The sequence below is a fragment of the Hemibagrus wyckioides genome, linkage group LG06, assembly GCF_019097595.1.
Source record: "Hemibagrus wyckioides isolate EC202008001 linkage group LG06, SWU_Hwy_1.0, whole genome shotgun sequence".
Lineage (NCBI taxonomy): Eukaryota > Metazoa > Chordata > Actinopteri > Siluriformes > Bagridae > Hemibagrus > Hemibagrus wyckioides.
In genome coordinates, this window is record NC_080715.1 from 18372940 (window position 1) to 18385176 (window position 12237).

The following is a 12237-nucleotide window of genomic DNA, read 5'->3' on the forward strand; positions in this document are numbered from 1 at the left end:
AGTGTTCCAGTAAAAGTGGCCCTTATAACAGCCCCAATTCTTTGTGACATAGATTATCCCATTAAATGCAGCATGTGAGATCCTGTACACCAACCAAAAATATATTTTATTGGGGGTCAAACCAACATGGGATAATATTTGATTTTTAAATAAACGTTAAAAAGAAGTCCCGAAATAAATGGACCCAACACTTTACTGATATAATTTATCAAAATATAGTGACTCAAAACAGATTACTTCACTCATTATTTAGTATGTCAGTAGTTCATTTCATTTAGCAAATGAGATACTGAAAGAACAATATGTATATGCTTTATAATGAAGAAAATTAAAGGAATAAACAAGTCTCCTCCCATATGTATTTTCAACAGATCCGCCACCCAAACTGTCTTCTTCTTTTTTGTAACTTAAATGACTCATTATTTTTAATAAAAAAAAATCCATGCTTGAATATTTTTGATATGCATACACAACTGTTTTCCTTTCCTTCACCATATCAAACTATTTTAACATTATCTGATGATCCTTCATGTCCATGTACTTAATGGATTTGCAGTAGTTTTGTCCTCAGCGATGCCATTTACCTGTAAGACAAAAAAATGTGTTTGTTTTAAACACTGCACTTAGAATTTCAGTGTAATCACTTGAGTAGCACTCAAAGTCTTACCTTTAATGACACCAAAGCAGGCCTCACAGTGCACATTGCGGCGGTACACCCACATGCTGTCCCCTGCCTTCAGGTGTCCAAGATTACTGTTACACACACCACACTGGAATAGGAACAGAGAGAGTGAGAGCATGCTAAAGTTTTAGCTGCCATATATAATGCTGGTTTAAACACAATATAGTTTGCCTGCTAAGCTTGAACTAAAAACCTAAATGATCTTCAAGTTGTAATATTATTTTACATTATAGTGCAGTGCATTTGAAATTTCTAATCCAACTGGTGTTGCTCTTGTGTTACTATTGTTTTTATAGTAACGACTTGTTCACAGGGTTCCCAAAATTTATGTCTAATTATAAACATTGCTCTGGTTTGTTTTAGAAGACATTTATTTTACATTTTGATAGAAGCCTCCACTTAGCATCAGCACTTTTTTTTGTCATGAACTAAAATAAAAACTAAACAGGCAAACAGGCAAAATAAAGTTTTCCGCTAGTTAATTCAGGCAGTTCAGGACATAAGAATCTGTGCCTCGAGGGTTGTCTGTTCTGTGGCATTGCTTTTTATTATCTGTGTTAATGAAAACTAAATGGTTTCACAGACATTCCACAACATTAAAATGTAATTATAAATGGTTTAAATGGTGGGTTGTTCTTAAACAACCAACAATAAACAAACAAACAAACAAACAAACAAATAAATAAATAATCAAACAAACAAATATTGGCAAATTGCACATTGGTTTAAATGGTGGGTTGTTCTTAAACAACCAACAATAAACAAACAAACAAACAAACAAATAAATAAATAAATAATCAAACAAACAAATATTGGCAGATTGCACATTGGTTTAAATGGTGGGTTGTTCTTAAACAACCAACAATAAATAAGTAAGTAAGTAAGTAAGTAAATATATATATATATATATATATATATATATATATATATATATATATATATATATATATATATATATATATATATAAATAATCAAACAAACAAATATCGGCAAATTGCACATTGTGTTTTACTCCTTAAATAATGTGTTCTATTTTAATATATAATTTGTTCTTATAATTGAATTATTGAATTGTTCTTACAATAAAAAAACATTTCTGAAATATGTATAAAAAAATCATTTACCTTGAAACAATTGGCATGACACTTTATATCCACATCCTCTAGTATCATCTTTGTATCATAAAGAATTGGTTTCTGGCAGTATGTGCAAATATCCTTCTCAATATAAATTTTCCTGCAAAAAAAAAAAAAAAACATAAGTCAAAAAATATAAATGTAAATATTCTGTCACAGACAACTGTTCAGAGCGTGTAAAGTCAAGTTTAATTACCTTTCAGGTGTTGTGTAAAGCGTTTCCATAGTTGATCTACTTGATTTGTAGGTGTCCAAGAGAATTTCAGGTCTGCAGAGAAATTATGCAACAGTAAAACACAATTTTTACATTCTACAAAAAACTGTATCATTAGTTAAACTTGTGTCGTCTCATTTTACCTGCTGTCTGAGTAAGTTGCAGTGTAGGTCTTTGTGGAGCCCCGACGACTGTCGAATACATAACTGTGGATAAAAAGATCCACAAATTAAAGAGTCTGTAACCCTTCTGTAATCAACATACGGTGCTTAATAAAAGTGAAATGTAACATACCTGTCAGACATTGCAGACGAAGTTTTAACGTATTCTGTGTACACATTTTCAGTAATGTGCTCCTCAGGCCTGTAAGAATAATGCAATGCCATTGTAAGATGTCTACAGGTCTCAAACGATCATGCACATACTGGAGTCTAAATGCAAATGCGTACCTGCTTTCTTTGTAAGACGTCCTGGTATATGCCGTAGAACTGGTTTCACTGCTTTTATCGTTCCTGTTAACAGATCCGATAGACAAAACAGTTCAAAAGTAGCACAAATTATGTACAAAGAAAACTACGAAGAAAAATACCATTTCTGGGTCACACCCTACATTCCATACCTGTTGTCAGAAGCATAGGTTTCCTTGACGGATGAGGGTATGAGGGTATCAAACAACTGGTCCTCAGTGCTGTGAGAAATCATTAAATTAATCTGTGCTCTTTCTGCATAAGAGATTTCACTATCTGTGTGATTATTCCAGTATTTCTGTTAATCTATGTGCCGTCTAAAGGTCGAGCTGAGAGATCACCTGGATTTGGAGCTGAAGGAATAGGATGATGTCTTAGAAGTTGGAGTAGTAATTGTATAGGTTTTGCTGAAATGGATAAGAAAAAGTCAGGATGATAACATCAAATAATCCAGCGTAAAGTCTGTGAAAGTCGTTTGTATTTACTCTGAAATGATCTTTGTCGGTGTGGGTGGTGGTGTGGATTTGACTGATTTGCTGTCTTCTCTGAAAATGAGAAGAGGGTTATATAGAGTTATCTGGATTAATAAATGAAACAGAATAAGCTAACGTTTATACAGGAATTACTCACAACTCACTTAATTATGGTGTCCTGAAAAGTAGTCACAGTGACAGTCTTGGAAGTCTTACTGGGGGAGGTTGGTGTGATCACAGATTTGACTGTTTTAACGTCTTCTCTGAGTTAAAAACAAAACAACAAAAAAAGGTTGTATGCCACAGAAAATAGACCAGAATAAGCAATGCTTCATGCAAACTTTTCCCACTTACTGCACGATGTTATCCTTAGAAGTAGTCACTGTGACAAACTCTTTCCTGGTAGTCTTGGTGGGTGAGCTTGGTGGCACTGATTTGATTGTTTTAATGTCTTCTCTGAGAAAAAGAATTATATTCAGTAGGAAATAATAATAATAAAAAAAAAACAGAATAAGGAATAATTAATACATAAATTCTCCACTTACTGCACAACTTTATCCTTAGAAGTAGTCACTGTGACAAACTCTTTCCTGGTAGTCTTGGTGGGTGAGCTTGGTGGCACTGATTTGATTGTTTTGATGTCTTCTCTGAATAAAAAAAAAAGAGAGTTATATTCAATAGAAAATTAAAACATAATAAGCAATAATTAATACACAAATTTCCCACTTACTGGACTGTGTTGTCTTTAGAAGTAGTCACTGTGACAAACTCTTTCCTGGTAGTCTTGGTGGGTGAGCTTGGTGGCACTGATTTGATTGTTTTGATGTCTTCTCTGAGGAAAAAAAAGAGGTATATTCAGTAGAAAATAAAAACAGAATAAGGCATGATTAATACAGAAATTCTCCACTTACTGCACGACGTTATCCTTAGATGTGGTCACTGTGACAAACTCTTTCCTGGTAGTCTTGGTGGGTGAGCTTGGTGGCACTGATTTGACCGTTTTTATTTCTTCACTGTACATAAAAAGAGAGTTATGTGAGAGTCGAGTTATGGGAATTTACACAGAACAAAAAACAGGCAAATTACATTTAAAAGGAGAGAACTGAGGTCACTAAAGTGTACGCAAGAAAACATATCCTGGGGAGGTAAGCTGCCATAAATGAGCACGTAAGTGGTAGAATCTTATCAGTGTAGCTGTCAATACCTTCCAGGCACGCAAGACTAAATAACACAGACCTTAAGACAAGATTAGATCTGACAATGACCTATAAGTGTGGTGAAACATTAGTAACACTAACAATATTTACCTAGTGGTTGTCTTGGAGTCTGTGAAGATCTTTTCACTGAATGTTTTGGCTTTGGTTGGTGACTTCACAGATGTCCTGCAGAAATGTGTGGACACATTACAATTTCAAAAATGAACATAGAGCAAAGTTGTACATGCTGTCAATCAACTAATGATTAACTCTTTATGCTCTACCTGCTTGTGGTCACAGTTGTCTTCGTGCCATCTTTGAAAGATGTGGTAGTGCTGAAAGGGACATGGAATGTTTTTTTAAAGATAATTCTGCAAAAGAATGTGGTATTCCACTAGGTGTGTGCTTTCAGGGTGTGTTTTATCTTGTCTTTGGCTCTACTGATGTGGTAAAGCTGGAAAATGATGGGTGGGGCAGGCATACTTTAAATGGTGGAAATTTTGGGTATGACCAGGTATTCTAAAAGATTATCACATCATTTCCTTTATGTAAAGTAAGTCGGGGTTCTGCAATGTTTTCAAAGCAAGTGAAGAAATTTAGATGCAGGAACAAATTATATGTTATAATTATATATGAATAAATGGACCAATATTATTTAGAAAAATGATAAATGTTACCTGCTTGAATCCAGCTCATCCTGACTAAAACTGAATCTAAAATATATAAAAAAAAAAATGACATGGAGAAATGTTTCCTTTTTTCTTTTCATTTTTATCTTTTATAGACAGATTGTATTACCTTTTAGTCAGGGACTGAACAGATTTTCTTGAGGGGACTGAACCAGAGTCAGTGACTGTGGAGGTTTTGGTGACGGTGGTGGTGGTCTTTTTCTCTGAAGAGCTATAGAGAATAGTTTGCAAATACATATCCATTAATAGCCATTGATGAGCATGTACTTATCCATTAGTCACGTGTTTTGTAACTGTATTTGACATTGTTGTGACATCATATGTGGCATCTTTTATGCTATAATGTATAAACAGATGTTTTCTGTATACCTGGTAAGATTTTCAGAGGATTTAAACCGGCCCAGGACACTTCTTCCATAGTTTGAATGTTGGCTGTAAAAAGAGTCAGAGTTAACCAAAGATTCTACCTGGTACATTTTGTATTCCCATTATGAACAATTTGGTAATGGCGGGTACAAAGGTACAGTGGAAAAACAGCTGACTCTTTCCACCCTCATGTTTAAAGATGGATGTTTTCCCTCAGTATTTATTTGTCTACATGTCTAATGCCTCAGTGTTTACTCACTCCACCACTTTATCATCAGTCACGTCTTTCTTGATCCAGCTGTTGTCCTTCAGCAGGGACGTCTTCTTTTTGCTGTCGTCTATCACACTCGACTTGCTCTTGTCTGCTGTTAGAAAGTATAGTTCATGTATTATTCATTAACTCATCTATTGGTGAAATATGCAATGCATGTTACATAATGAGTTGTTTGGGAAAAATACATGCTACTGGGTGGATTGTTCAGAACACTGACACCTGAGTAAAATGAGTCTTATTTTTTTTCACGCCATAGCCATCTCAAAATAACCAGTGAACATTTAGTTCTTCTAATTTACAATGTAAGTAGTGACTATGAGCAATGTGCATTGATTCTCTAACTTGAATTTAAGAATTTAAGTGATTACATTTTGTGTTATAATCAGGATACATGGTCTTACCTGTCTCAGGAGGATATGATTTCCTGGTGACGGTGGAAGGCATGGTTTATGCTGGTAGCTTAAAAGAAAAATATGAAATATTGAATATTGATAAGATTGTAGTATAATTTTGGTGTAAGTAACCATGCATTACTGGCAATGCTTTGTCACAATGATCAGCACAGATTCCAGATGACCATAAAAGACGTTGTTATTCTGGTTTAGCATCTTCTAACTTATAACTCGGTCATTTTCTTTATTTTTTTTTTTTATTTTGGTACATGATTTTCAGGAAAGAAAACTTGTCTGTCTTGATCCTCATCAGACACACCCTACACAAACATGCCCCTGGCAGCTGAAGGGAAGCAGTCGTTTAATCATAACATACACATAGAGTGTATGAGCCTTATATTATCACCCACAGAATACTTACAGCGCAGCAGGACACTGTCCTAGATCCTTGAAAATCTAGTTGTAATTGTTACGCAGGAAAGCAATAGTTGTGTTTTTTGCTCTAAGCCTATTTTATTCATTCACTGATTCATTTGTTTTAAAACGTGTCATGGTGACAGAGGCACATCTCTACCACAACTCTAACTGAACTATAATTTATGTCAACAGAAAGTTAAGTAAAAAAATTTTAAAAAAAGAAGAAGAAAGGATTGATGGCTTGAGATTAATGAGAGTCGCACTTACCTTAGTGTGTCAGTGTCCGTCGCTGGAATGTGACTAAGTTTCCCAAGCTTTCCCTGACTGAGTTTCACCTGCTGGCAACACCTGAGCAGGATGGCTGAAGGTGTGGCTTTACACTGTACATAACCAGTCCCTCAACCTGAGCGCTGAGCAATGCGCATATTTCTCAACCCACAATTAGTAATGTAACGTGTTCACATGTGACAGATGATCAGTAAAAGTGAGCGTTGGATACACAGGAGAGGTCGAAACCATTTAGAGGATAAGGCATTGTTAAGCATTGAGTCACATGAACTATTTTATAAATTTTTGCACTTGGGCATTCAAGCCCTATTATTCTATTGTTACACCTGAAAATGTCACATTAGTAAACCCAACGTCAGTGAAACATCATAACAATGTTGGGGGGTTTTGTTTTAAGAGGTGAAGCATGAATAAGTGAAGATGGAGTATCTTTGTATTCTGCTGCTGTAACCTTTGAATTGCTCTGCAACTGCAGGAATTCTAATAATCTTATACGTATCTCCTGCACCTTTATATTGATTAAAAAACAAAACTGACCGCTGCTGTTTAAAGATCTTAACTAAAGTCCACATAAGTCCACTTTTCAAAAAAAAAAAAAAAAAAAAGAACTGAATGTTGCTTCTTATCTCTCCACACCACAACAGACTTTGGTCAGTAAGATCAATCTCTCTGTGAATCATATCTTGAAGAATATTGTAATCTTTACTCTACATAAACATTCTGTGAACAATGTTAATGTGAGGTTATTTTTCAGTACAGGTATTCGAGTTTCTGAGAATACCTTAGTTTATTTTGGCTCATGGGAAATGGGAATAAAAGAAAAATTCAGGCTTTCAGTGACTTGGGAAAGATTCCAAGCCCTAAAATATGATCTCTTGGATCTCTAGGCGTGACCGTGTATTTCATTTCATTTGTATAACCTTGTACACATTTGTATTTTGCATTTGTGTCTTTGGCGTTAAGCTTATATCAAAAATACTTCTGTACGTCATCTAATCTTTGTTTTAAAACAGGGATGTCCAGTTTCGGCAAAGGGCTGGCTTGGCTGCAGTTTTTCAGCCACAGGTGGAATCAGGTGTGGCTTCCTTTCCCTTTTAGCTGGAAAGAAAACCTGCAGCCACACTGGACCTTTTAAGGGTTTTTTGTGCACTCCTGATCTACAATGTGGCCATGTAATATAAAAAAGAAATCAGAAGCAATCAGATGAGTTTTGTTTGCAGCATGGTGCAGTGGCACAGTAGGTATCATTTCCACCTCCTAATTCCAGGGTCTGAGGCATTTGTTATGTTTTACATGTTTTCCCTTTGTTGATATCCCAAAAACATGCAAGTAGATATTATAGAAGTTATTAAGCCCCTAGGTGTGAATCAGTGTATATGTGTGTCATGGTTCCCTGGAATGGACTGGCATTCTATCCAGGATGTATCCCTGCTACACACCCAGTGTTTCTGAGATAGACTCTGAAGCGTCCTTGACCCTGATCAATGCTTGCTGAATGTAAGTGAAAGGGAGTGAGTCTTGATGCATTGATCCATATGTTGAAATCACATGTCATTGTTTTATTGCCCAGGTGTTACTAGTGTATATTTAACATGTCATAACTTGTTTGTCTCACACCTCTGGAATTGGGGGTCTGATTCCCACCTCTCTGCTCTGCCTATGCTTTGGGGGTTTCCTCTGGGTACTTTGGTTTTCTCTCCCATGCACAGTAGGCTGACTGGCATTTCTAAATTGTCTGTAGTATGTGAGTGTGTATGCGATCGTGCCCCCTACTGGGATGGTACACCGTCCAGGGTGTTCCCTGCCTTGTGTTCCTGATAGCCATTAAGTTCCCTGGGACTCTCTATAGGATATGTGGTAAAGAATATGGATGGAAGTTTATTTCAATGAGCAATGTCAATGCCTTAAAACATTCTCAATTTCTAAAAGAATAATGCAGTTCCAACTAACCCACATGCTCTTTGAAGGACTGGCTTCCTATCCAGGGTGCAACCCAAGTGTGTATCACCAACATTCCCAGGATAAGCTCTGGATAAAAAGTCAAAACAGAACACTAAATATTTTCATGACAGCTCATAACATGGGTTAAATGGTTGATGAAATTATATGAATACAAATACAATTATGTCATGGAAGGTGATACACTCTGGCTGAATTTTTAATTAGGGCCTCCTTGATAATTGCATGTCTTTGCCTGAACATTGTTCCCTTGGCTGGGTTGTAATGAAGTTGGAGCCAGTTAAAAGTGCCTTTCAGACTCAGACCTTAATTAGTATGAAGTGCTGAAGCTAAATGGAGTTAATTGAGTAATTCTGGCCCTTCTGTAACTGACACGGCCACAAAAGATCCTGGCAAGCCTTGTATACAAAGCAAAAAAATGTAGAAAAAATATAATTGCCATACAAAAGGCCTGAATAGTTCTTAAACATGATTCTAACCCCTGTAACACTCAGAGTAATGCAGCACCAGGCTGTTTATTCTCTTGGGTCAGAAGGCTGTCATGTCTTGTATATTGTCTATCTCATCTCTCTCTCTGAGTCAATGCACTAAGCTACTTTGAACAGCAGATGTCAGTGTTGCTCTGCTTTCACATTTTCCCCGGTCTCAGCTTTAGAGAGGGTTTATTGTATGATGGGTGAGGCTTTCACCGATGAAAAATTCTCTTCTGCATATGCAGCATACAGGAGGAGAATAATCTTTCCATTAAGTCTGGATTAATGCCTATTGTTTCCTCAAAAGCCACACTGAACAACAGACACCCTGACACACAGTTCTGTTTCTCACATTTCATATGCTTTGCTAATCTCATCCATACAACATTTTTTCTTGAATATTAAAATTTACAAATTTTTCCCCTACTTTCCCCCACAAAGCCTGCAGTAGTGCAGCAGAGGTCTCTGTAAGATACTCTAAAGTTCATAATTCAGCATAGTTATATGTGCTCATTACAATCAGGATAGTCAAGGTCAATTGAGAGTTAATACTTACACAATTACTTTTCTGTACATGCTTCTAGTAACAATGATTTTATATAGAAATGTTATAAAGCACAAATAAATAGAGTGAGGTAGAAAAAAATCATTGCACATGCGTGATTTGAGATTGAGCTTAATTTCTCACACTGCTCATATGTATCCTCTATGATTAGGAACAGGAAGCAGTGAGGATTTTAGGGGGGTTTGTGGAAAGCCTTTAAAGAAGCAGGGAGAACTCTGTGACTGAGGATTTTCCTAGAAGCCTTTAACACTATAGCTGGTACAGTTAAAACCCTGATGAGAATAGCACTCGTAGTTACATAACATTGGATAAACAGATTAATTACATACGATTAAAACAAATATTTGAGCAAGGGCCTATTCATGAAGCATTGTACATGATCATACAGCAACATTGGGACAGTTATCGTTAATGTACAAGAAGCTATTCATATAAAAATCTAACCATAATGTAATGTCATTTGTTATTGCCTCTTGTGCATACTATGTGCTGGAGCCCTGAACGATGTGCAACGTCATTTATTATTGGATTATTTGGATTTTTTGAACGAATCACAGAAGCAAAAACAAAAAGCCATGGTATGATTTTGCAGTAATTGTGAGAGCCATGTCTGAGCAGTGCACTCCGGAGTGATGTGGTGTGGTGAAGCTGACTGGGTGTGAGCGTATCCCGGCATGCCTGACTGAGAAGCGGACGGGGGAGGAGGAGGAGGAGGAGGAGGGTGAAGTTAAGATGGCAGCACAGCTAGGGCTGTTACCTGGCCGACCTCGAGAAAAATACAAGGAATAAACAAAAACAAAAAACAGAGGACGTCAGCTCACGTGTTTGAGAGAATTCAGTGTCAGAAAATGAGCACTCGGTTTGGCCTCAAGCGCTGTTTTGCACAAGTCAGGCTTGAATCGCTATTCTGAGAGAAAGAGAAAGAGCGGCTTATTTCGCAGTTGCACCAGCGGCATTAACGGCGACATTATCACCGGATTGGAGATACTGGAGCTAGCAAACTGCTCTTGTACTCGTTTGCATTTCCGTAGCGGATATATGGGGAGAAAGTCTACTGTGCGCTTTCCGACGGGTTGAAAGTACCTATTGATCGCCAGCTAGTGACATATTGATGTAATATATGCATTGTTCCCCAAAACGATGATGTGCGCTGCTGCTGCGGCAGCTGGAGCCGGCGGTGGGATTCTGTCTTCATCCCCGTCCATGGGGCTGGGTGTGAGGGTCTTACCTGGAGTTTTAGCCGGAGCTGGGGCCGAGTTTAATTCTGCCGGTCCCGGGATGAGCTCCTGTTCCACCTCAGGGTCCCAACCGGACTGTCGGAGCCGATACCAACTGCTCCTGTCGGGGCGAGCTTTGGCGGAGAAGTACAGGAGGATATACACAAGCGCTGTCAGCGATAAAGAACAAGGCATAAACCTCGGCAGGTATGTGTTGTCGAGTTAAACCGGGTAGCTATGTGTAAACAAAAATGCCAAACATAATAACATGTAGCAAGCTAATTGACTAGTCAACACAAGCTAACATTGTGTTGCTAGCACTAGCTAATGTTCGCTAACTTCCGTATGTTATGCTAAGCAATGTTAGCTCGCAATTTTGAATTTTTTTTTTTTCAGCAGATAAACCATTCAGCATAATTACAGGTACGCGCATTGTGTGCTGACATAATGACATTTAGTGCGAGTGTTACTGAAGCCCTGCACAACCCAAAAGATAGAGCAAGCGAGTGTGTTAAGCTAAGCAGTTCCTTGGTCCACTAACGGTTAATTTAGAAGCTAGCTAGCAAGATCAATTCTGCAGAACCTAGCACACTGGGTTGTTTTGGTCCGCGATTTGCTCTAGCGTGTGTTAAACATCAGTCAGACTTACTAATCAATTTATCTGGGTTTTTTTTTGTTCAGTCTTAACTTACATAATACCTTGTGCTTTTGATAATGAGCTGGCTAGTTAACTATTTGCGGTATTACCGTAATGTAATGACAGTGTAGCCGACGCTGCATAGGAGGTTATCGCAGTGAAACACATAAATTCGCAAAGATGATGATAATATTATGATTAAGTCGTGTTTGTGTTTTGAGTGTTATGTATTTTTTAATTATTTTTTTAATTTCTTAACATTTACTGGGTGCGCCTGACTAGCTTGTCGTAATGTAATTACTGGAATGCAGTTAGATAAGAGTACACAGGCCAAGCCTTTGCATAAAGCCCTCTTTATTTTTCTTGAAGCAGGGGGTATTTAGGAAAAATTATTGTCTAATTCATAGCTAAGTGTAATAATGAACCCTGACCCAAGGATTCTTGTTTGTAATGCGCATAGGCCCTGTTCATTGGTTAGCCTGCGCAGGCTGAAGTAGCTTTTTTCTTGCCTTACGTCACCCTGTTCACATCCCAAGCGCTGCTGCATCTCCGGCTTCTCTGAGCTCCTTCAGCCTCGTACGACTTTAGATCAACATTAACTATCGCTTCTGCATTCATTTGTGCTATTGTCATAATCTAGTAAGGCAGAACACATTCACATGTAGGCATGCGTGATATTTAACACGCCCAGGCGTTCCAGTTTAAAATATCGGCACTGCCCCTGCTCTTCGTTGGTGATGAAGGTGGTGTTCCCGAGATAAACAAGGCAGCATAAACACACCCACCTCTTT

At 37.5% G+C, this 12237-nt stretch overlaps 2 protein-coding genes across 30 annotated transcripts in view; one reads left to right on the plus strand and one right to left on the minus strand.

Moving 5' to 3' along the window:
* Positions 1 to 85: 85 nt before the first annotated feature.
* Positions 86 to 6730, minus strand: scel (sciellin). 3 transcript variants are annotated; one of them, XM_058392162.1, is made up of 23 exons: positions 6575 to 6730; positions 5900 to 5957; positions 5484 to 5586; positions 5228 to 5290; positions 4968 to 5069; positions 4847 to 4882; positions 4454 to 4504; positions 4281 to 4355; positions 3885 to 3986; positions 3704 to 3805; positions 3519 to 3620; positions 3328 to 3429; positions 3138 to 3236; positions 2986 to 3045; positions 2842 to 2907; positions 2653 to 2721; positions 2483 to 2545; positions 2328 to 2396; positions 2177 to 2239; positions 2016 to 2087; positions 1808 to 1919; positions 668 to 770; positions 86 to 584 (listed from the first exon to the last, which is right to left on the minus strand). In XM_058392162.1, exons 2-23 carry the CDS (start codon positions 5940 to 5942, stop codon positions 568 to 570), a joined length of 1674 nt encoding a protein of 557 aa, XP_058248145.1. In that variant the 5' UTR covers positions 5943 to 5957; positions 6575 to 6730; the 3' UTR covers positions 86 to 567. The 3 variants fall into 3 exon arrangements, with proteins under 3 accessions (XP_058248145.1, XP_058248144.1, XP_058248146.1); XM_058392161.1 differs by having other exon boundaries at positions 5484 to 5589; positions 6575 to 6729; XM_058392163.1 differs by lacking the exon at positions 3704 to 3805 and having other exon boundaries at positions 5484 to 5589.
* Positions 6731 to 10293: 3563 nt separating this feature from the next.
* Positions 10294 to 12237, plus strand: part of mycbp2 (MYC binding protein 2) — a 52972-nt gene continuing 51028 nt past the window's right edge. For all 27 annotated transcript variants that reach the window (XM_058392128.1, XM_058392131.1, XM_058392129.1 and 24 more), the window contains exon 1: positions 10294 to 11016. In XM_058392128.1, the coding sequence (XP_058248111.1) occupies positions 10733 to 11016 (284 nt within the window). In that variant the 5' untranslated portion in view covers positions 10294 to 10732. The remainder of the gene's footprint in view (positions 11017 to 12237) is intronic.